Below are 26203 nucleotides of genomic sequence, written 5' to 3' on the forward strand. Positions count from 1 at the left end.
ACCGCTTACATAAGAGCAATGACTGAAGTCTAAGGGAAAAAAAAATTGCAACTATACGAGAATATCCCTCCCCCATTGTATTTGGGACTATAACTGTTAAACAGCTAAATTGAACAAAAAATTTGGTAAGAAATCTATTAATGTAATAATTAAAAAAAAAAAATCATTAAAATGATAAAAAAAACTATTTAGAAAAAAAGTAATACAATGTTTTATTTTGTTTAAATCATATTATATTAGGTTAAATTTTCCTAGGTTCCTATCTGCTTGCACCCCATGACAATAACAATATTATGGGCTCCCCAAAGGATAGGGGAATACAAAGTGAGACCAATCACGGGTGTCCCATTCTCACTTATTGAATGAAGCGGCAAGTGGAACGCACCTCCTGCCGTTCCATACTATTATTTTATACAATTTCCAGTGCTCCCTTATTATAGAATGGAGCAGCAGGATACCTGCTCGTCCTGCTGCTCCATCATGAAGCCGTGCTTGTGATCGGCTGGGGTGTGATCTTAGGATCAGGGGAGGTTTCAGAATTTGGATCCCAAACAATCAGATTGTTATCCTCTATCCTGTGGATAAAAGTCAACAATAGATCGGTGTGCGGACCCGAAGTTCCCGGTCGGGGGTTCAGCCGAGCAATACGGACGTGTTGCCGTATTGGTGGCCCAACAGCCAATCTGGCAAATTAATGCCCCTAGAAACAAGGCATGGCAGTGATTGGCCAGGGGGACATGGGTAGTTGGACGAACCCTGAACAGGAAGTCGGGTCAGCTCATCTATAGTCAAAAACAATACAGGACACACAAATTGGTTGTGTAAAGGAGGCGGAGAGTTTAACACTTAAGTCAAGGTTTGGAGCTCTGGTCGCCTCCTCCTCTGTGATTGACATCATGCATTGGACTTCAGGAGATCTGGTTAGTGATGTCTCTGGATGCAGGACCATCAATTACAGTGAAGGGGCTTTCTGAGGAAGAGAGAGCTTGACTTCTGTGTTAAAATCTCCGCCCCCTTGACTTCATACGACGAATTTACATCTCACTTCAAAGTTGATTTTCTAGATGATGCCACCACACTGGATTATGAAAGAAAGATCATCTGGAAGATGTTCAGCTGCTTGACAACAGACTGGTAGTGGTTTATTAGGTCAATTTCTGCTGACAGGTTTCCTTTAACGAATTCATAATCAATAAAAAGTGCCGCAGTGTTACTATCCGCCCGCCCTGCTGGAATAATGCCGCTTGCTTCCATATCTCTCCCCTTCTTGTATATGTTTAGCTCGGCTCCAGGCTCGGTTCCCAGTTGTCATTATCATACAGAACGCGCTCAGTACAAGAAATCTCCGCTGTTGTGTTCAGACTTGGCAGCGACACGGAGACTTTCTATAATTTGCGCAATAAAACTCTTTATACCTTCTGGGCCGTCGCACAATACACTTATAATGTATCATTGGCTTTTAAGCACCAGTGAGTTTATGGCCGGGCCCCTGTCAGCAGTTGCGGATCTTATCTCGTTCCCTTCGTGGTCTGGCCGTATATCATCACACCCTGGACGCAGAAAGCTTACGATTTCCAAAATTCCCCGTCTTCATTAAATCGATATTACTCTCCCGGTGCCAGTTCTGCCAAATTGTTTGTAAACTTAGGCACTTAGCAAATGTTGTAGTTGTAGTAGCAGCTGAACAGTGGACTGGACTGATTCGTATATTAGGATTTAAGTGTTCTGGGGAAGGTCCTCACACTGCTGTGCTCTTAGCTCTCTGCACTGAACTGTGCACATCCTCCTCCCTTCTTTTCTACAGAACCTACGTGACTATTGTAGTATCCAACTAGAAGAATGCTACTGCTTTTACTTATAACAAAGGTGAGGGTGTGGAAAACCCCAATGCAGAGAGCTAAGAGCACAGCAGTGTGAGGACTGCCCCACAAAGCCCTGGGAGAGGTTAGGTTACAGTTTAGGGTCATAGTTCATGTTAATTTCTGTGGGAAAAGGCTCCATTCAAAACAGTGTTTCCTTAACTAGACTTAGCCTATAAAGCCAAACCAAAATCATATGCAAATGAGCTAAAAATTATACTTATTGCATGAAAAGAGTCACATTTTGCCTGAGATGAACCAGGTTGAGAGATTATTTGGAAAGATTTCTTTGTGAAACCCATATTTTGGGATCTAGCACTGGTGTCTGTTGTCATTTTAAAGGTAAAAATCCCCGCATCTCATCAAGGGTCTTTGTGCTATAGAATGGGTAATGTCATAGAGCAGAACTATTCCAGAGCTCAGCTTTCATTTAATAAACAGCTGTGGGAAAATGAAAGCTGAGCTCTGATTGGTCGCCCTGGGAAACTAGAACAGTTCTGCTCTGACACTTCTGATAAATCTCCCCCAATGCATCGTCGGAATCGGATCTTAATCTGCACTTCGCATTCCTAACTTTGTCTTCCCCGGCCTGATTCTTATCTTTGAAATGATACCAGAAGCATGGTTCTATCTGCTACAGAGCCGACAAGAAAAGATTCTGAAGTTAGTTTGATTTTATATGAAATCACAAATATAAAAAATCTCCCCCAAAGTCAGCAGAGGAAAGTCATCTTTCCTAATCAGTTTAGTGTCACTTCAGTGTCACTTCTGTTCCATAGCACCTAGAAACATGCTGCTGGTGTAATTTTCAAAATATCTTTTCCTTCAGATCAAATTTAGACTAGGGGTGACACTCTCCCGGCAGCCTCGAAAAGTGTCTCATCTCAGGCAAAAAGTCTCAGTGCTCTGCTTGTTTGCATACAACTTTGGAGGTGATTTTGTTATAGGTAAATGGGTGAGATTTCACATAAAAGAGGGAATTCTAGAAAATACATTTCATACTCCACCAGTTTATAGTTCATAGTTCATAGTTTAGTGGCGAAAATCTGGTTACGGTGTCCCTATATTACTCCACATAAGGATGCAGTTGTGAAAAAGAAATGGTTGTGGCCGGTTTCTTTCAAGGCGATTCCAAGGATTATAGAAATGGGTCTTTTACCATAAACAGCGCCACTCTTGTGCATAGGCTGTGCCTGGTATTACATCTCACAGTAGTCTCTCTAGTTATATTGGAATACTCTGTGTGTATCGCTGAGGTTGCTTCTGCTCAGGCTGTTTCTTGTCCAGTTGAGGATTTAATTGGCGTTTAATGAGTGATAATTGCTCGGAACGCGCTGTAACTGGATAACAATGGAAGGGAATAAAGCCGCTTAGACTATTGATCACAATGTAACAAGCTTCTCTCCTTCTGCTGATCATCACTTTACATCCCAATCACATCAATACCTGACTGTGACCTCCGCTTCTTCTCCACAGGCCCGGAAATATAACCACCAGAGTGGGACTGGTCAAGCCTGAAGCCAATTACATGTAAGTCTTATAACAAATGTGAGAATTCAGGGTTTTTTGGGATCTTAATATCTTATTTTTCGTTAGAAGAGTCCCCCAAATATTAGGTCTTAAAGCCGTTGATAAGTTGTAAACTGAAAGAAACATTGTAGCAAGTGTTCAGACTCTCTGTAGCGCTACTAGTGGAGAACTGGAGAATTACATGGTGATTTAAGAGGTTATCCAGCCCCTCTGGGAGTATTCATACTGATGGCCTATTCAATGTATAAAGCATTAGTATCTAGTTAAAGTATCTTGTTATCTTGTAAAGCTCGTACTTAGACTGTGCACTAAGCAGTCTGAAGCCCCCTGATGCTATACAGTGGATAGAGCCATCTGCTTCCAGCACCCTTAGGCAGCCAGAACAGGGTGGGGGTGTTGGACCACTCACAAAACAGATGTGGATGTCCTCTCTTGAGGATTGGCCATTAAAGGGAACCATACTCCCTAAACATATCTTACAAAACTGCTATTTTACAGCAGTACAACTATCCCTATATTGTTCCTCTCCATGTCTGAAAAGTTCCACAGTCCATTTGTAAAGTTAACACACCATCTATGCAAATCACCCCATGTGATCATCATCTTTACCCTGAGCTATACCTGGCATATTCATGTCCGTCCTACTCAACTGCGCCTCCTCATTCCGCTCACTGAAGAGAATTCCTAAGGGAGAGGTGAGCTGATTTCTCTTCAGCCAGTCACACAAAGCCAGTTTCTCTCTTAATCCCCCCCTCCCCTCCTCAGCAGAGCTGACTTTACTGGGCTGAATAGAAAGCAGGCCCCTTGTTAACCAGGAAAATAGAGGCGTGACAGAGCTAGATGAATATGAATATGCACAGATGGTGAGACAATGTTACAAACAGACTGCAAAACTTTTCAGGCATGAGAGGAACAATACAGGGATAGTTGTACTGCTGCATAAAAGCTCTTATCAACAATATCTTTAGTTAGTGTGGGTTAGTTTAACTGACAGGATTCCTTTAACATGAAAATTACCCAGAGGCTAATAAAAACTCCTCAGGGGAGGGGAAGAAATGAGAGGGAGGAGCCTCAGCCCATCTATGTTATTGTTGGTATCCATTCAACTATTCTTTTAAACCCAACTTTCACCACCTCCATCTACTCCAACTCTTCCCATTCACATAGTAGGGCTTTGCTGACTAAGGAATCTTCTCCCTACCCCCCAACCTTCCTAAGTTCTCAGTGTGATTATTCTTGGACCTCTACTGTCAAATGGGCGGAGCCACGCGGCTTTTTTCCAGCCCAGAACCACCCATCTGACAGTTGAGAATATAATTACACAGTATTGGGTACTGAAGCAAAGCTAATTAGGATCTCTATTTTCATATCATTGGAGCTGATAACGTAGCTCCGCCCATCTGACAGTAGCAATCCGAATATAAAGTCATTGATATCTCGGGAATGGTGGGGGCTAGAGAGATAATTGGAGATGTGCCAGATCTCGTGTTATTGTGGGAATCCTGACTCCTGATTTCCAAGTGACCCTCTTACTGGAAGAAGGGACTCTGGGTATTTGGAGAAAGAGGGAGAATGAAATGTTACAAACACCTTCTTAAAGGTGCATAAGGAATGTGCTCCCCATTAGCATCTCCAGTGTAACGGGTATTTACCCACATATGTACAAGTCGTAAGAGGGCGCAGAACACTTGTAAAGTTGCTTTTAAGAGACTCACAATGGAAAGGAGAGGAACAACTTTTGTTTTACAAGACAACGGTAAACGGTAGGAAGGAAACCACTAAAGAGCTCAGGGCACAAGCATGCACTTGGAAATTTTGTTAACTCTGTCAATGCCATTCTCTATGTCATTTTTTGGTTCTGAGGTCAACTGGCTAAAAGGGAACCGGTCATGAGTATTTAGACCCACAACCCACCACCAAGCTGTTATCCAGGACAGTGACAGGATCACAATGATGCCTTTCTGTATCCTGGGAGACTCTGCATTATGCAGAAAAAGATATTTTGAACATATGACCTGTAAAGAGTCATGGGGGCGGAGCAGAGTCACACTGGGATGTCCCCTCCTGGCTTTAGTGATGTCTCATAGTCTAGATACATCATTGCAATCTGGGTGTCAGCTGCTGAAGGTGACTTATGATGAGGTGCTGTTTCTGTGGGGTGGGTTAGTGTGACTCTTCTACCCCCCCCCCCCATGACTCCTAAAGTTATTTGTATGCAGTGTTCAAAGCTCTTCTTCTCCCTAAATGTTTTGCCTTTTTCATTTTGGCCTCTGCTAGTGTCATCTCTGCATTGTTTCATTTGTTTTTGACCACAAATATAAGCTTCTGCTGCTATAAACGGCACATTTATTATTATTGTCACTAGCTTTAAAACACGTAATCCCCTCAGGTAAAGCGTGAAATGTCCTTTCTAGAATTCTCTCATTTATGTTAAAACTTACACCCTTTAACTATACAAAAATCCCTTAAAAGTCATATGCAAATGAGCTGAGAAGAGTCACTTTTACAGGCTGAAGTGGAACTGTACTTATCATGGGCTCTGTAGAAGTTAGAACCATGAGTCTGGTGTCACTGTAAAGATTAGAATATCATCTTTCAATGACACTCACCTTTCATCTGTGTGCTATAGAACCAGAAAAACAAGCAGTTAACGACATATTTTGGAATGGGAGACTGGTTTCTGTTGTAAATTTAAAGAAGAGAACTTTATCGTTCATCTTTCACTACACATCATGTTTCTGGTTTTGTGTGCTAAACAAGCGATACTGGTGGGGAAGTAAATGCTCTCCTTATGGAAACTTTGCCAATTAAGGCTGCCTTATAGGCGTGTGGAGACTTACAGCCATTGGGGGAGATTTATCAGAAATGTCGGAAGTAAAATTGTTCTAGTTGACCATGGAAATCAATCAGAACTCAGCTATAATTATATAAACAGCTGTTGGAAAATAAAAGCTGCGCTCTGATTGGTTGCCATAAACAACTAGAACTCTCTACTAGGGGATTCTGGGAAAATATACAAAAAAGTTTTCCAGGATGGGATAAGGAAAACCATGCCTCTAGCTACCTTGTAAGGCATATTAACTGCCAATAACTCTGGTTCTATACATACAAATGAGATTCTAATCTTTACAATGGCACCCAAACCAAGGTTACAGCTATAGGGCCCAAATACGGTCATCTGAAGTGACCCTCTCCATCCAGCTTCTCAGTGTGACTCTTTGACTTATCTTAAGTGACTCTTCTCAGCTCATTTGCATGTATGTGGCTTTGGAGGACGTTTGTTTTATTTTAAGTAATTAGGAGAATTTTAAAATAAAAGATGGAATTCTATAAAGTGTATTTAATACCCTACCTGAGGGTGATGGTAGTTTTGTTGCATAAAACTGGTGGTATAAAGTTGGAAAAACATGGTAGCTTCAAAGGAAATCTATAAACAAAATCCATCATGATAAACCAGGGACATTACTCATAGATCCAGGCACCGGGACTGTGGTAATCTTCTTATATGTGTTAGCCGTGGCCTCCTTCCTTCTAAAATCAACTTTTATAACTATTCTAATGAGGGGGCGTTACCAGAGCCCCTCTGTGCTGTGGTTTAACAGGCTGATACACTGTGCAGGATTACTTCCGCCTCCTACTCCATGAGATTACAGCAATCAGAGGGAGGGGAGAAGTGCTGAGGGGGGAGGGGGTATCACTATGTGAGGATGCAGCACAGAGGGGCTCTGGTAACAACCCCTAGAATCCTTCTGGCTGATTACCCTAATTCTAAAAGTTGATTTTAGAAGGAGGGAGGCCATGGATAACAAATATAAGCAGATTCCCACAGTCCCGGTGCCTGGATCTATGAGTAATGTCCCTGGTTTATCAGGATGGATTGTGATGGTGGATTTCCTTTATGAGTTGCTTTTCTGGCCACAGTCAGTTTTTAACCATGGCGCTATTTTTGGAAGACATGAACCATACAACTCCTTCAAGTTTCGTGCAAACAATTTTTTTTCCGCTAAAGGATCCAGTATTTGTGAAGGAGTTTGAAGGACAAAGCAGCTTCGAGCCATTGTCTGCCGATAATAAGGAAAGAACGGAGCCGAAACATCTTGCTTTGCCAGAACATAATTATTTTTATTCATTTTGTAGAATTTCCACGCAGAATAATTACACCAGCGACGTATTTTGTAGAGACATCCCCGATCGCCTCTTGTCGGTGTCCCTGAGGAAAAGGTATGATGGATTGTTTGTGCAATTGAAAAAATTAAAGGAAATCGACTTAGAAAACGACTTTTTAAACCTGACATACCCGGAGCTCGGTGCACACATGCTGAGGCAGGATCTTTAGCCATAAAACCAAACAATTTAGCCAAAAATCATGTTTTAAAATTATTCTAATTAGTCACACAGGGCTCTCTCCTCTCCTCCTAATTATGCACGCCTCCAGCGTGCACTAGTAGGCACCTCCTCCTTCCCTTACCCTACTGTCGGTGATGTCACTGGGCTTTGGGGAACCCTCGCCATGTGCTGTCATCATCACTAACGCGCAGCCGATTCCCCGAACTAAACCGGAAGCAGCTTCACTGTGAGTAGACTTTAGTTTACGAACGTTACCATGCTACACCACTCCACCAACCAGACGCAGATTAAGACCACCATGGGCCCTGGGCTGTATGAATATTATAGGCCCTAAAAGTCTGGAATCACTTCTTAGGAAATGGAGGATATGTTCCTTCTTCTATGAATTTGCGGTTTCTGAACATTTGCAGGACCTTCGAAGGTCCTGAAATGGCTCTTGTGTACATGGGTATTGAGAGCAGGGACAGATTACAAAGTATTTAATTGTTTTAAGGTTTTTCAGAGTATAAAATTTGGTAGATGATTTGGATGGCCATAAGGCTTGTGCATCGGGCTACCTCCCAAACCTGGTCACTTGATTTCAGAAATAATGTAATCAACAACAACAACATTGCCGAGCAATTCCAGCTGCAGGGATGAAACCATTACCCATGGAGATTCTCTGCATTATCCTGTCCTCTCTTGCATTTGTCTTTTGAGAAGACCAGCCTTCTCGGGGGACTTGAATTACATTGAACAACCAAGTTATCTTGCTATGGCTGATAGGGCTGCCCCTTTGGGTCAACCTGTTGCCGAAGGGTTTCCATCATTTTGGAATGGCACTACATTTTTGCAAAGTCAGCTAAAACTGAAAAGTATAAACAGAAGTATGTTTCCAGGTGGACAGGAGGTGTACAGGCTGCAGGTGTGCAGAATTAGAATGGGAGCAGAGCACCCTGTGTGACGTATACAGGAGCGCATTAGCCACAAAACCAAGTGATTTTGCCGAAAAATGAGTTTTCAAATTATGCTTAAGAACATATGATCCTTCCTCAGCATGCATGCGCCGTGCAGGTGTGTGTGGTTTAATAAGTTGTTTTCTAAGTGGTAGATTTCCCTCAAGCCTTAAAGGGAAAACAGAATTTATGGCTTTTTTTCTAAACCGATTGTAGATTTTCTGTTGATGATTATGGGGGGCGGCCATCTTGCCTGAGCTCTAGCAACAGCATTTAGGGATACGCTTTACAGCAATCCCATGGCCATAGACATACATGACCCCAAGTAGAACTCTTTCCTAGAATTTTTCATGATTTATGATTTTAATGTCTTATGTCCAAACTATGTCCCCAATGATGGATATAAAAGGGGGGAAATACACCATTGTACAGGGAGATAGAGAGAAAGAGAGAAAGGCTTTCTTATAAGCTCCTCTCCTCTATGGTCAAATGATAAGGATAACTGCTCAACAATATAGTTTCATAGTTCATACGGTTGAAAAAAGACACTTGTCCATGAAGTTCAACCAAGGAAGGGAAGTGATTGGATGAGGAAGGGATTTAGGGGAAACAATTCTATGTAACATAACCATCAATGTTATTTAGGTGTAAAAAGGCATCTAGACCCTTCTTGAAGCTCTCTGCTGTCCCTGCTGTGACCAGCGCCTGAGCTCGGCTATTCCACAGATTGACAGTTCTCATAGTAAAAATGCCCTGTCGCCTCCGGTGATTACATGATACATGATTTAAAAAAATTTTTTCAAACCAAACAACCCCTTTAAGGCAGACATGATGCATATGCTGAAATTTTATGCACACAAACTGCAATTTGATTAAATCCCATCCACTATGCTTCTACTATAAATTTTAAGTCCACCCTCAATGATTACTCCAAGTGTCACTCTGGTGTTAAGAGGACTCCTCCTCCCTTTTGACGACTAATAAATGAAAAACAAAATTAATAACCAATTTTTCTCAAGAACACAGTGCCCAGAAAATGAGATAATCACTTGTTTATCCTCCTGACAAAATAATAATCTTGATTTAAATAGAACCACAAATCATCGGGTGCCAGATAACACCCTACAGCACTAGTGCAGGACAAATATGGTATTACATGAGCTCCATATTCTAAGAATTAAAAGTAATTATAATAATAACTACAATAATGTATCAGTGGATTGACTGTTGAATGCCTAGTTAAAAGGTGCTTCCTTCTTGCTCAAGAATTGAGCAAAAAGGGTAATTAAATATGTGTTTACTAATTCAGATACCCCTTTTAGATATCTGATATCTCTGAAATCAAATCAAAAGACAAGGGGGGCGCTGTGTCCACCTGGAGAAAACAAGGTTTAATCACCAGAGGCGACACAACTTCTTTACTGTAAGAACTGTGAATCTGTGGAATAGCCGAGCTCAGGAGCAGAGCACAGCAGGGAGAGGAGAAAGCTTCAAGAAGGGTCTAGATGCCTTGTTACATCAAAATAACACTGATGGTTATGTTATAATATAGAATTGTGTCCCTTTCTTTACTTGATTGAACTTGATGGACGTGTGTCTTTTTTTTTCAGCCGTATTAACTATGTAACTATATTGGTTCAAAATCTGTAATCCTTTAGAGATCCCTGATCGCTGTGTCTAGACCTGTTTTGTATAGTAGGCTGATCTCATACTATTCCTTTGATGATCACTAAGATATTTGTGTTACTTCTGCGCCATATGATTAACCTTATACCAATGTAAGGAAGTGCGGCCCCTTTGTGTAGCCCGGGGGCCCCTCTTTCCTTACACAGTCATCCCTACTCATTAGTTATAACATAATTACGAACAAAGCAGATGTGTGCCCGACACAGGACGATTCGCTGTAATGACTTTACGACATAACCCCTGGCAGTGCCGCCCACTCTTACACTTCCAGGACCCTTCTTCAGGCCCCATTTCCTCAATAAAAGGGCGTTAATTGAGCCTGAGACTGTGGTTACATCTTATCCCCTGGTCACTTTTTTTTTTTTACTTCCTGTCATCCCTGTAAAGTTTTCCGGGGTTGTAAATCTCACGGAGCAGATGATTCCTTCCCAGATCTATAAGCAATTAGATTATCTTATGATTAATGCATATGCGGTTACTATAAATAGGGACGTCTCGCAGCTCGCCGGGGAGCCATACTAGTCACCACCTCACACTCTGGATGATGCAGGTATTTGCTAATCCACTTAAAGGGGTTGTCTAAGATCATAAAAGGCATACGTAATTTTTTTTTTAAGAAATAGCGCCACCCCATGGGCTAGTGCAGTACTGCATCCTATCATAAACATAAAGAACCTTATGGAGAGCTAATGTGGCAGATAAAGGGTGTAGATGCTGGAACGTGCGGTGCGCCCACTCATTGCACAGTCTAATCCATCATGTCCCACACAATCGATGGCGATAGAAGTGCTATAGTCAGCACGGATCAGAAGGACAGGATGGATGAGCGTCTGTGACCCAACGTAATACAGATGGAGGCCCAAAAACTGCAATCCCCTAATAAAGGGTCTGTAAAAGATCGAGGAAAAGTTCCTTCTTTACCTACTGCCCAGATAGGGCGCCACTCATGTCCACAGGCCGTGTCTGGTACTGCATTGCATTAAAATGCACTTTAGCTGTAATACCAGACGTAGACAACTGAGCAGAGTGGCGCCAGATTTGGAAATTTTGAGTCATTTTGCTTATTTGATGCAATCCCTTTAATTTACAGAACTTAGAGGAATTTAGGGGACTATGAAAGGGATTTTCTAGTTATATAGTGCAGGCCCCTGGTGGGCTGGAGGTTCCGTTGGTCGCGGATGTAGAATAGTGACAATCTAGGGTGAGGGCGCTGTTCACCCTGTGAGCACTGAGGCCACTAGGTCATGTGACCGCTGACACTCTAGTCGCCCAGAGTTTGTCCAACTGGAAAACCCCTTTAAAGGATTTCTACCTCTTGGGTGCAGCGCTTCTAAACCAAGCACACTTACATGCTGCCGTGTGCCTCCGGAAACAGGCTCAGTTCTTCTTTTTGATTCTAATAGTTTCGTTTTTCAGAAAAAAAAACAGTCTTTTAAAATCATGCAAACGAGCCTCAGGGGCTCCCTTCTATGTCACACTTCTGGCTCCGTCGTCTGCTAATTCTACAAACTCTCAATTCGGAGTTTCGATCTGGAGAGAGGAGACGGGCACAAATGAAAGCGTGAATGTTTAAAAAGCGACGGAGCCAAAGGGGGCTCCTGTCTACGTAGACAGGAGCCCCTGAGGATCATTTGCATAATTTTAAAAGCCGTTTAAAAAAATATATATATATATACTATTAGAAGCAAAAAGAAGTATGGATCCTGTTTGAGGATGTAAGTGTGCTTGGTTTATGTGGGTAGATTTCCTTTAAGTGAGTTCCGTCTTCTCTGCTCACTTGTCTGTGTTGAAATATTTGTATTCCCCTCGAAATAACAATTTTGAAGCATCTTTTCCCATAACTCTCTGTTGTGTTGTTTCTCTGTTACTCCTTCTGGAAGTCTGAAAGTGGGTCAGAAGGGTTGTCCCACCACAGGCTTATAAAGTTAACACTGATTGGACAGTATCTGACTGTTCAGGAACACCCCCCCTTGCTGGTAACGCCCACAAATTTCAAGAGGGTATAACAGAGGCACAGGACAACATAGAGTTGAAAGAAAACCTGATCCAGAGTTGATATTTCATGGATAATCCAAGTATTTAGTAAAACAGACAAGTCAGGAGAGGTGGCAGGATCCCTTTAAGTATCTGCATTAGACATAGAGCTCGGTCTGAAGTTAGATACTTTATTATACTGCGTCTAATCTTATCATAAGGCTTTTAGCGCTCCAGTTATTGATCACAAGACTCGTCTTTATTGATGAGTGAGGTTCATTAGTGACATATTCTAGATACAGGCCGTTATATGATACGGGATACGTGTCAAGTCGATTATAAATGGATTATAAGGATATTTCGTGTCCTACTTAATTATATTTCCAACCCTCAGGATTTTCTTGGTACTGAACCACTAGATGAAAATCACTCAAACTCCAACTGGTGCATTGTGGGATTGATGTTCCTTGGGATCCCCCCTCCCCCCAAGATAAAAATCCATTTTTTATCCAGACCCTATAGTCTCCATATTGGGTTGTCTTCTGCCAGGGTCGAGCATTGAAGTGAATGGGAGCTGAGCCGCAGTAACGCAGTCGGCCACTAAATAAAGAGCGGCTCCATTCCCTATGTTGATGCTGTTGTCCTAAATTTATGGGAAGAATCTGATTAATTTTGCCCCAGTACAAAGTGAACATGACAAAGTAGGTCAGGGGGTCTTCAATGCCCTGATTTTGACAAAAGTTGCTTTGTGCTCCTCGGTGCACCCTAGTGGTGACTGCAGGTAGACAAAAGCTGATCCTTTATGTCCCAAGTTAGATTGTAATCACCCGTCCACAGTGGTATGTGGTACAACCCCTTTAATAGAGACTGTAAGAAAGAAAGAAATAGAGGAAATAAATCAGATATCTAATTTCTTTCATATCTGGTGGAAAATGTAAAAAAAATAGCAATTTAATGTGTTCCAGGTATTCAGAAGATTGCTACATCCAGGCTGTAAATGAAGTACAGAACTGTACCTGGCAGAAGAGGCCGCAGGAATATAGCAGATTCAGGTCAGTGACATCACAACTTCCTAACGACAAGTTTTTTATATCCTTGAAATTTTATTTTATTGTAGCCTAGAACAAGTCTAGGAAATCTACCATTGGAAATCCATTGGGGCTCATTTACTAAGGGCTCCGCGGCCGCACTTTCGGCGGGTTTCCGTTTTGCGGGAATTCTGTTGGGATTTTGGCGCACGCAATCGGATTTCGGCGCAATCGTGCTGGCTTTCACGTAACAGAAATCGGGGGCGTGGCCGACGGAAAATACGACGGATTCGGAAAAACAGCGGAATTTAAAAAACCAAGTGTGTCGCAAAATCAAGCACTCACATGCAGCGAGAAGAACCAGGTGAACTCCGGCGGACTTCAGCGCAGCAGCGACACCTAGTGGACATCGGGCCCACGATCTTAGTGAATCGCCGGAAGACCCAAATCCTCGTCGGACAACGCACCGCTGGATCGCGACAGGACCGGGTAAGTAAATCTGCCCCATTATGTTAAACAGGGAGCACTGACTGTGGTAATCTTCTTATATTTGTTATTCATGGCCTCTTCCCTTCTAAGATAATCTTTTAAAAAGGGTGATTTGGGTGTGCGTTACCAGAGCCCCTCCATGCTGTAGCCTCACAGGCTGTTACACTGTGCAGGAGCACTCCCCCCCCCCTCTCATTGTGTTAGAATGCAGGAGGAAGAGGGAAGTAAAAGGGGCAGGGGGAGATCATGTAACAGCTATGAAGCTGCAACACAGAGGGGCTCTGGTAACGCATAAATGTAAAAGCTGATTTTAGAAGGAAGGAGGCCATGGATAACAAATATAAGAATATTACGGCAGTAATTGTAGCAATTCCCTCCACTGACGCTGTGACCTTCTGTGCAGGTTCTTCTTGTCTTCCTGCTGTAACGCAGTGAACAACTTCATCGTGTCGCAGAACAATACCTCACTGGGAAGTAACATCACTTATGAAGTGGAAAGCAAGAAGAACATTTTAATAGCAGAGGACATTTATAAAATGTTACCCAAGGTAAGACGCCTAAAAGATAATTAGCCGGTGCGTTAGGAGATTAATTATACCTTCTTATCAGTAATGTGATGGGAGAAGCTGTGCCGAGTCTTCAAGGAGCCTCAAGTAACGTCTATAATTCATAGGTTGATGTGTTTTTTTTATGATTTATGGAATCATAGGAAGTGTATGACATCATCAGCATTGTGTAAACTAACTAAAAAACTAAAAAAAAAAAAGTTTTCTCTACACAGGGGCATCCATCTGGCCCAACCTCTGTTAACAGCAATCAGAAGTTTACTTTACAGCACTTCCACGGATTATAAGAAACAATTGTCTGTAGATGTTTGTCAGTACCTGTCGGAGACTGTAGTGGGAATGCTCTGTGACCCTTACCATGACCTCTGAGCATGCCCACTACAGTATAAAGGAACATCTACTGAAAATAGTTTCTTATCATCCAGAAGGTTCCACTATTGTGAATGGCGTAATCCAGTGTTATCTCCACCCATTTACCTGCTAGTGATAATGCAGAGAAGTGATTTAGACAGAACAGGAAGTTCAGTAACCCTAGAGCCAGTCTCTTAAAGGGGTTTTCCATCCAGATTCCCTAGAGATTCCCATGTGGGTTCATAATGATTTGCCATCTCACCTGACATCTGTTAATAGCAATCAGAGAATTACTTTACAGCACTGACACGGATGACCTCTGTACAGGTCACAGAGCATGCCCACTACACTCCCCAACAGTTATCAATTAACATCTCCAGACAATAGTTTCTTATGATCCAGGGGAAGAAGGTTTTGTAAGACCATCAACTATTGTGTTATATACACGTAACCGTTTGTCCTGTCTTGAGATGATTACGGAGAAGTGATTTCAACAGAACAGGAGTTTTAGTAAATGCTTAATAATCAGAGTGAAAATTGAAAAATTTAAAAATCTTTTTTTCACAATTGATGAAAACTGAAAATTAAATAAAATAAAATATTTCAAATTATTTAAGATAAAGAGTTGATTTAAAGGGGCTTCTGGCTCCTGGAGGAGCCCCTCAAGGAGCAACATTTTAGGGAAACTAGAGGAAAGTTTCCGAACAACATTTAATAAGCAATGGGGCTTGTCAGTGCGTGGATTGGATAGACAGGGGGTCTGCTATGGCTATGCTGCCCCATGGTTTCCTTACACCTGGGCGGAGGCTTTAAGGCCCACAGACTCCCAATTCTCTAGCAGAACATTTTGTGATCGTGTGTTTTTCTGGTAAATATCTTTAGTCCGGTCTCCTTTAATTAAAGACATAAGGGATTATTATGGGCACCTGGACTATTTAGCAGATAACAAAACTAATTGTGTGGAACTGATGATGTTGATCTCTCATCTAATCACTGCCTCTCTTAAAAGGCAGTAACCCTAAACAACCGTGTCCACTGTCATCCAGCATCTGCTGGCAGAATGTTATAGAGCAGGAGGAGATGAGCAGATTGTACATAGTGTAATATCTGCAGACATCATGTTATAGAGCAGGAGGAGCTGAGCAGATTGTACATAGTGTCCTATCTGCAGGCAGCATGTTATAGAGCAGGAGGAGCTGAGCAGATTGTACATAGTGTCCTATCTGCAGGCAGCATGTTATGTAGCAGGAGGAGATGAGCAGATTGTACATAGTGTCCTATCTGCAGGCAGCATGTTATAGAGCAGGAGGAGCTTAGCAGATTGTACATAGTGTCCTATCTGCAGGCAGCATGTTATAGAGCAGGAGGAGATGAGCAGATTGTACAAAGTGTCCTATCTGCAGGCAGCATGTTATAGAGCAGGAGGAGCTGAGCAGATTATACACAGTGTCCTATCTGCAGGCAGCATGTTATAGAGCAGGAGGAGCTGAGCAGATTGTACATAGGGTTCTATCTGCTGGCAGCATGTTATAGAGCAGGAGGAGCTGAGCAGATTTTACATAGTGTCCTATCTGCAGGCAGCATGGTATAGAGCAGGAGGAGCTGAGCAGATTGTACATAGTGTCCTATCTGCAGGCAGCATGTTATAGAGCAGGAGGAGCTGAGCAGATTATACATAGTGTCCTATCTGCAGGCAGCATGTTATAGAGCAGGAGGAGCTGAGCAGATTGTACATAGTATCCTATCTGCAGGCAGCATTTTATAGAGCAGGAGGATCTGAGCAGATTGTACATAGTGTCCTATCTGCAGGCAGCATGTTATAGAGCAGGAGGAGCTGAGCAGATTATACATAGTGTCCTATCTGCAGGCAGCATGTTATAGAGCAGGAGGAGCTGAGCAGATTATACATAGTGTCCTATCTGCAGGCAGCATGTTATAGAGCAGGAGGAGCTGAGCAGATTATACATAGTGTCCTATCTGCAGGTAGCATAGATTTAGATTCTTTCACCTGGGACCTCACAAGATATATATTAAGAGTTCATTGTCTCCTAATAATTCTGGCGCATCAGAGGGCAGCAGATGGATATATGTGATGTGTTGTCTTAGTAAGTTCCCTCTGCTTTGTTGTGTTCTCTTCTATTATTACACTTTATGATGACACATAGAAAGGCGTGTGTAGCCGCTCACTGATATTGCGTTACACATAATGGGGGCCATTTACTAAGGGCCCGATTCGCGTTTTCCCGACCTGTTACCCGCATATTTCCGATTTGCACCGATTTCCCCTGAATTGCCCCGGGATTTTGGCGCACGGGATCGGATTGTGGCGCATCGGCGCTGGCATGCACACGACGGAAATCGGGGGGTGTGGGCGAACGAAAACCCGACGGATTCGGAAAAACCGCCGCATTTAAAACAAAAAATTGGTCGCACGGGCCATACTCACATGCACCAGGAAGAGATCAGTGAACTCTGACGCAACTCGGTAGACCTCGGCGCAGCAGCGACACCTGCTGGACATCGGGCGCAGGACCTTCATGAATCGCCGGAAGACCTGAACGCTCGTCCGAGAAGCCGCCGCTGGAACGCGAATGGACCGGGTAAGTAAATGTGACCCAATGTTATTTGTATGATAATATCCATTCCGCTGCCTTCGCTGGTGCCGCGTTCTGTCCGGTTTTCTGAGCTGGAGATGAAGTTATCAGAGAAGACGCGTTAATGATACGTCCCGCTTTGTATTGCAGTCACAGCCCTTTGATGGTTTCCCCTTCAAGCAATGCGCTGTGGTTGGGAACGGCGGAATACTAACTAATAGCAGCTGCGGAGCTGAAATCGACCAGTCGGATTTTGTCTTTAGGTAAGAATAATCTGTACTTTTATCATTTCTTTCCATCATAGAAGCTGCGGATTTAAAGAGATATTCCCATCAAGGACCTAAATATCTAATAGGAGCTCTGGGAGACGCATCTATCTGAAAAATTGGAGTCTACTGGAGCTAAAATGGGAAACAGATCTTAAAGGGTTTGTCCACATTAAGCACATTACATCAGATAATTAATATTGTTTGCGTAATGAAAAGTTATTACATTTCCCAATATACTTTCTGTATCAATTCCTTGTGGTTTTCTAGATCTCTGCTTGCTGTCATTCTAAAGGAAGTTTCATTGTTTACTTCCTGTAGATAAACACTGGCCCCTGGTCATGTGATGTCACACAGGTGCACGGCTCATTATATCCCTGGTCATGTGATGTCACACAGGTGCACGGCTCGTTATATCCCTGGTCATGTGATGTTACACAGGTGCACGGCTCGTTATATTCCTGGTCATGTGATGTCACACAGGTGCACGGCTCGTTATATCCCTGGTCATGTGATGTCACACAGGTGCACGGCTCGTTATATCCCTGGTCATGTGATGTTACACAGGTGCATGGCTCATTATATCCCTGGTCATGTGATGTCACACAGGTGCACGGCTCGTTATATCCCTGGTCATGTGATGTCACACAGGTGCACATCTCGTTATCGCCCTGTTAATTACGCAAACAATATAAATTTTTGCCGGAATGTGCTTAAAGTGGACAACCCCTTTAATAGTAATAGTATTTTGGGATTTCAGAAAAAAGGACAGCATTAACGAGCCAGTAACATGCAACAGTTTTGTAACTCCCTGTGGAATGAATGTACTACACAGTTCAGAGCTTTCACGGAAACTTATATTTGTGGACCAGAGTTAAGTATTTGAACTTTTACAGGAACCTGCCACCAGATTTTACCCCATTAAACTAGCACCCCCCTCAGACAGGGTAAGAAATTACATCTTCCATATGAAATTTCACTGTCTAAATGAGCTGTGAAGAGTCACTTTTTGTCTGAGATGAGTCACTTTTAGTGTCTGCAGTGGGATTGTCAATTGAGAAGACTCTATGGACAGTAAGAATGGGATTGTAAGCTGCTGACCAAAGATCCACCTTTTTCTTTAGTTCCCTGTAGCTCCAGGTCTGTAGATCACAGATCCACAAGCCTGATGTGATCTGAAAAATTAGATTCTTATCGTTAATATCACACCAAAGCTTATTTCTAGGTTCTACAGAACCATATATAGAATGTGTGAAGTGACGCTCCCCTGCAGCCTCTAAACTTGACTCATCCCTGGCAAAATATGACTCTATTTTGCTAATTTTCACATGACTGTGGAAGAGATATTATAATAGGTAAACAGGGGGGGATTTCACATAACAGAGTGAATTCTAGAAAGGACATTTCATACGCGACCTGAGGGGGCTAGTAGTTTATTGAGGTAAAATCTGGTGACAGGTTCCATTGAACTCTAGGATTAAAGTGGGTCTTCCCTATATAACTTAAAACCTGTCGGTCTTCTAGAACGACCAAAATACTGACCGCTCCGGCTTACTTACAGAAGCATAAAGGGCTCATTCCTTCTACTAAAGGCAACAAACCGTGTGAAACAGTTAAAAACTATCACAAAGTAGCACAAATCCTTATAAAATAACATAGGGGGTCATTTACTAAGGGCCCGAATCGCGTTTTTACATCGATTTACCCGAATTTTTCATTTTTGCACCGATTTTCCCTGTATTGCCCCGGGATTTCGGTGCACGCGATCGGATTGTGGCGCATCGGCGCCGGCATGCGCACGACAGAAATCTAGGGGCGTGGCCGTACGAAAACCCGACGGATACTGAAAAACCGCCGCATTTTTAAAAAAAAGTGTCGCTGGACACGCGCTTACCTGTACTCAGCCCGACTTGGTGAAGTTCAGTGCATTCCGAGGAATTTCAGCGCAGCAGCGACACCTGGTGGATGTCGGGGGAACTGCCTTAGTGAATCGCCGGAAGACCCGAATCCTCCACACAGAACGCACCGCTGGATCGCGAATGGACCGGGTAAGTAAATCTGCCCCATAGTGTTCCATAGACTTGTGAGACGGACGGTACAAAAAGACACCGAAAGGAAAAAAAACCTCTAAAATAACATTAAACTAAACAATGATTTGTAGACCGCGTTTTCTCCGTAAATCTGATTTAAAGGATAAGAACCCGTCACAGGTCGTTCAGCTGTCGGGTAAACGTTAAATAAAGCCAGGAGATGGACGACCCTTTATGAAGGGTAATAAATGGGGGCAGTAAAAGCAGCAGCTTGGTTGTTTTTTCGGGAGCCGCTGTGTAAACAGGAGCGATTTACGAGCCGCATTCATTTTGGTGATGTCCTCTTCAGGAGGTAGAGCTCATCTGGAGACCACAATTTAGTCACATAAAATAACCTGATTAATTTTTGATGGCGGTTATCCCCTCCGTTGTAAATCCTCACGTTGTAATGATGTGCGAGATTAAAAAACGCTTGAGATGGGGAGAACATTAAGTCATTGTCCTTTGCTTTGTTCTTGAAGAACTAACAACTTTACGATCCGTCTCTGTAACGCAAGCGATTTATGATATATTAACTGGACTGAACTGCGGTAAATCAGGCGGAGGGAAGGAGACGCTAATGTAGATTGTGAGGACAAATGATAAATAAACATCCCTTTAATTGGAAGTATCTACTCCAAGGATTAGGGCAGACAAAATATATGCTAAATGACCCTTGATGGCCACCGTACCATTAGCTCAGCACACAAATAGCGACAGTTTCTTGCCATTATTAAAGGTGTAGGCCACTAATACAAAACTTTAACAAGATACGACCCTAATCAGGTCACCCTTAATATACTTACCCTGTTTCTCGTTTATTGCCAGGAGCTGCCGGTCATGTGACCACCGGGCAGCAGGACCCAGGACTTCCTGTGTCTTCCCATGTCCTGCTGGTTCCCACGAAATGGATCTGCCGACAGTAATGACTGCACGGCCTCCTCCATCCTCCAGAAGCAAGCAGGAAACGGGACAAACAGGAAGTCCTGCTGCCCTGGAGGTCATGTGACCACCGGCCAGCAGGACGCAGGACTTCCTGTGTCTTCCCATGTCCTGCTGGCTTCCAGGGAATGGATCTGCCGACAGTAATGATTGCACGGCCTCCTCCATCCATCAGAAGCAAGCAGGAAACGGGACAATACAGGAAGTCCTGCTGCCCTGGGGGTCATGTGACCCACGGCCCCCAGAGGTGAACGAGAAACTTTAACCGGTTAAACATAAAATTGGTGACCTTTTTGGGGTCTTATGCTTAAAGTTTTGTATTAGTGGCCAACCCCTTTAATTTGTCAGTGTAATACAGTTAGATCTTTACAGTTAGATTAGTAAAACACATTACAATCCCGTGAATAATGGTGTGAACCCGGCTTGAGAAATCGGTATTAAACTTTGTACAGAAATTTGGGAACGGGATTGACAGCAATAAAAGGGAATCTCCCGGCAGTTTTGACCTTATGAAACGGAAGACGCAAGACGCACTTTACTTCCGACTTTCTAAGAGTTACCATCTTCCACAACAAAATGAAGACAGAATTCTCTGTGGGCCCTTTCCCCTTTGTGACCCCATTATCTCCACTTTCGATATAGTCTTCTCTGCGGCTCAGTGTGCTCCAGCCCGTTGGCACCTCCGAAGAAGGTTCACCATCCGGTCAGGTGCACATTGGTTTATATATGCGTCCTCTGTCTTCCAGGTGTAACCTTCCGCCCATCTGGGGCAATGCAGTCGCTGATGTTGGGAATAAGACGGACCTGGTCACAGTCAACCCAAGTATCATTGCCCTGAAGTAAGTGTTGGCTTCTTCTATATCTCCTTTCATTTTTTGGAATGATTTTTACCTAAAAACGTAATTCCAAAGGGAGTCTATGTGGGGGAGGATAGACCTGTACTGGACTCTTCTGATCTTCCAGGATCCTTTGACCATGTGACAATACCTATAGACTGTTACCCTCTTGAGGAATAGCCATAACTAAAGAAGAATATTTTCAGAACGCCCCCGAGCATCCTTGGTCCTGAAGTCTGATCAGCCACATTTGGGTTGAGACAGAATTTTTAAAAAAAATATTTGGGTTGAGACTGGTGGAAAGTTTCTCCATGAGCTCTCTCGGGTCAAAATCCACTATTGGGTTTTTCGATTTAGTTTTAGGCTAAAATGCTCTATATTCCACCCACCCGGATTCCTCTTGGATAATAGGGTTGTTGATTTTCTTACAGTGATTTCAATGGAAGAGCGTTTTGCCATCGATTTTCACCAATCTGTTGTGTGAATGACGCCTAATGGTAGAATTGGTGTCTCATTGGGGTTTTATGCTTTCCCCTGGGTCAACACTTAAGAATTATGGGTTATGCTCGATAGACTTGAATGTTAAATCTTATACCATATATACTTGAGTATAAGCCTAGTTTTTCAGCACTAAAAAATGTACTGAAACCCCAAACTCGGCTTATACTTGAGTAAAAAAAATTATATATCAAAACTCACCTTTCCAGCTTCCCCCTCTGCTGGCTATATACTGGGGCAGGGGGCTGGCTATATACTGGGGCAGGGGGCTGGCTATATACTGGGGGATGTGGGCTGGCAGGCTATATACTGGGGGGCAGGTGCTGGCTATATACTATAGGGCACGGTCCGGCAGGCTATATACTGGGGAGGCTGTGACCAATGTATTTCCCACCTTCGGCTTTTACTAGAGGCAATAGGTTTTCCCAGGTTTTTGTGGTAAAATTAGGGGCTTCGGCTTATACTTGGGTCGGCTTATATATCAAGTATATTTGGTAGGTATATTTGATCAGGGTGGAAACTCACTTTAAAGAAGGTATGTTTTTGAGGGGCTGTAGGGAATTGTTGGTTTGGCCAGTTCTAACAGTGACGTCCAAGCCTATCCCTGCTTTTATATTGAAATGAGTTCTGGGATCTGAGTCCATCATAATATGAAGTTTTGGAAAGTTGAGGAGAAGTTTCATTGGTGGTAACCTTTAATTACTATCACAAATCTCCAGATTCTCTAGTCATTCTTAAAGATCCCAGACTGGTAGAAGGTTCTAGACCAGTGGTTCTCAACCTGTGGGTCGCGACCCCGGAGACATCGCGACCCCGGAGCCATCTAAAGCCATCGGAGCCACGATTTTATTGCATTTTTGGCACAAATACAATATTCTTGTACATGGTTTGGGGTCACCGCAACATTGAGGAACTGTATTGCGGGCTGACAGCATTAGAAAGGTGCAGAACCACTGCTCTAGACTATGAGATGCTAGATTTACCATAAATATAATAGGTTTTAACCTCACATTACTTTTTTGCAGATACGGGAAACTTAATGAAATGAAAGCGGCCTTTCTGAGGAACCTGACAAGTTACGGCTACTCGTTCCTCCTGTTACCTGCCTTCTCGTACAGCAGTAACACGGCCATCTCTTTCGAGGTTCATCATTTGCTGAAGAAATACCAGGCCAAGCAGAGAGCGATTTTTTTCCATCCCAATTATCTTAAAAGCTTGGCTCAGTTTTGGAGGGGGAGGGGGGTGAGGGCCTACCGTCTCTCCACTGGGTTCATGATCACCAGCGCCGCCATCGAACTCTGCGAGGACGTCAAACTCTACGGATTCTGGCCGTTCTCCAAGAACCTCAACGGGAAACCAATTAGCCATCACTACTATGACAACCAGCTGCCAAAGCCGGGCTTTCACGCCATGCCCAAAGAATTTTATCAAGTCCTGCAACTCCACTACAAAGGGGTCCTCAAACTACAGATAGGAGCCTGCCAGAAGAGGTGAAGACCGCTCATGTGCCGCCACGCCTGGAGACACCATTATAATACTGCAATGAGGATTTCAGATTATCTCCCCCTCTGGGAAGAATGAGGCTTCATTGGGGTCGGACAAGGTTGCCCGTCTGGACACTGTGGACACTACGTTATGTCACAGAAGAGGGCGATATTTTTGAACCGCATGCATGCGGCAAAAGCAGATGTTTTAAATCAAGTCACCTTAAGGGTTTTTTTTACAGTTTTTCGATTAAGGGGGTTGTCTAATGCTAGATATTTAGGCACAGTTCTTTAAAAGCCAGTAGTTGGACCCCCATTTAAAGAGAAGTGAACAGCTCGAGACATAGTGTAGTGGCTGTGCGTAGTACTGCAGCTCGGCCCTTATTCACATAAGGTGGCGCCGTCTGCTTCCATCTTGCCGCGCAGCAGTCAGAGCCGCACCCGATCGGATATTAACGGCCTGTCCTTAGGATAACCCATCAATGTCTATTCTTGGATAACCCTTTAATGTGTCAGGGGTGTTCGTGTTGCTGGATTATTGGCTCGTTTCGAAATTAAGCAGCGATGCGACATCTGTTCGCTTTCGCACCTTCTGTAGAAAAGTCGCACATATGGCGCGTAATGAAAAATAAACAATTAGCGACTTATATTTAGTAATGCCCCCTCATCAATATAGTTTTATGGGGATATAGAAGGAAGAGCACCCCCCACCACTATTAAAGGGATGTTCTTATTATACTTATTGATAGAAATGTGGCAGCAATGATTTGTTTACATCTGACCACTGGTCCTCCATAGATCCCAAGGCAGCAAGTTTTTAAGTATTTTTTTAGCACATGTACGGGCATATATGCTTCATCTCAGTTAAAGTGAATGAGAGATATGGAATGTGCATGTTGGAATTTTAATCTCCCATTCACTTAATTGGAGACTGATTGATGGAAAACCATCAGAATATGTTTTTTTCCTACTCTGATATTATTCTCAGACATATCCGGTAACAGGATGTTAACATTTTAGAAGTACTCCCACTTTATATAGTCATGGAATATACATAGGACATACTATAAATAGCTATGGTAGGAATGCCCCTTTAGGCAACAACTGGTACTGCTGCTCCTCAGTTTCTTGCATAGTTGTCCTCAAGCTTTTCTATAGCCCTGGTTGTATGGCTATATAATAGAAAGTGAAGTAGTACAGAGTTTTAATTTGTGTTGCCTGCGGTCACCACTAGAGGGAGCTGAATGCATACAGTAAACTATATCAGTGTCACAGAGTTTTAATTTTTGTTGCCTGCGGTCACCACTAGAGGGAGCTGAATGCATACAGTGAAGTATATCAGTGTCACAGAATTTTAATTCTTGTTGCCTGCAGTAACCACTAGAGGAAGCTTAAAGCATACAGAGAGGTATCAAGTTTCACAGAATGTTAACTCTTCTTGCCCTCAGCCACCACTAGGGGGAGCTTAATGCATACAGTTAAATACCTTAGTGTCACCGAATTTTAATTCTTGTTACATGCAGTCACCACTAGAGGGAGCTTACTGCATACAGTGAAGTACCTCAGTTTCACAGAGTTTTTATTTGTGCTGCCTTCTGCCACCACTAGGGGGAGCTTACTGAATACAGATTTCTACAGTTACCATTGCGTGCAATGGGAAAGTTTGACATATTACTTCTGTCCTGAAAAAGTGAGCATGAAAAGAAGGAAAGTTTTTATACATAGTAAAGAAGATAAAAGTGCCATGGGTAGTCGGGGGCCCTTGACCTCTTGTGCCTGTGGGTCCAGTTTCCTTCTTGATTTTTATTAGATTTTTTTTTGTATAACAAATGATCACATCTTTGGTTCCAGTGCATATGATACCATCGATCCAGTGATTACATAGATCTAACTCCTAAGAAAGATGGGTGACATCCCCAAAGGATGGAAACAGAGGCCATATTTCCTATCCAGTGTGTTTTTTTTCTCTTATTCTTAGTCTCTTATTATACAGGTTTTCCAATAGTAACTATTGGGGGCTAACAGAGGGGAGGGGACGTCAGCCGATCAAGGGGACTTTATTCTAAGAGTCCTATAGAAGTGGACCTCCATTTATTTACATGGGGCACCATTGGTGGAACCCAAGTAGTCAGACAATTACGCCTATTAGTGCCATTTATGGGACGACCCCCGACCCCTTGAAAGAGCAAAACAATTAAGGAAATTAGTAAAAATTGGGTTCAGTTTTATATACCTACTGGGGTGGACTGCAAATAAAAAGTAGCCCTATGGGCACACGATGTGCCTGATGCACAAAGAGGCTCCGGTGCCTGGTTATAAGTGCGGTCTTTATGTGGGGGTCCACCAGAACATAAGAAGCTCTTTGTGACCGATTTGAGTCAAATAATGGGCAACCTGCTTCTAACTCCGAATTACCCAGTGTACACACATTTTACACAAGCCAATCCTCTAGTATAATCACTCCTGAACCTATGAAGACCCACCCATACTTCAGGATGCAAAACGACCAAACATAATTGGTCAATGCCAATAACTAGTTAACGCCTTCACTTCATAGTCCCACCCCTGAGGTACAATGCAGATGTATTGTCTCATCTACAGGGTCATAGTTAGTGTGGGATCGTGGGGCAGGCATATGGCTGGATGACAGTTGCTGAAAAATGGGTCAACAATTTTCGGGTACAAGTCTTCTTCTAGGTTGGACTTGATGGACCTATGTCTATTTCTAACCGCATCTACTATGACACCT

The 26203-nt window shown here is 43.0% G+C and overlaps 1 protein-coding gene across 1 annotated transcript in view; it reads left to right on the forward strand.

Annotated features, from left to right (window-relative positions):
- Positions 1-24396, forward strand: part of ST8SIA6 (ST8 alpha-N-acetyl-neuraminide alpha-2,8-sialyltransferase 6) — a 64387-nt gene extending 39991 nt beyond the window's left edge. Inside the window, exons 2-8 of the mRNA XM_072154219.1 lie at positions 3336-3389; positions 7527-7610; positions 13297-13383; positions 14252-14396; positions 17510-17622; positions 21383-21475; positions 22996-24396. Of these exons, the coding sequence (XP_072010320.1) occupies positions 3336-3389; positions 7527-7610; positions 13297-13383; positions 14252-14396; positions 17510-17622; positions 21383-21475; positions 22996-23464 (1045 nt within the window). The 3' untranslated portion in view covers positions 23465-24396. The remainder of the gene's footprint in view (positions 1-3335; positions 3390-7526; positions 7611-13296; positions 13384-14251; positions 14397-17509; positions 17623-21382; positions 21476-22995) is intronic.
- The last annotated feature ends 1807 nt before the right edge of the window (positions 24397-26203 follow it).

Source organism: Engystomops pustulosus, chromosome 5, assembly GCF_040894005.1.
Source record: "Engystomops pustulosus chromosome 5, aEngPut4.maternal, whole genome shotgun sequence".
NCBI classification, from domain to species: domain Eukaryota; kingdom Metazoa; phylum Chordata; class Amphibia; order Anura; family Leptodactylidae; genus Engystomops; species Engystomops pustulosus.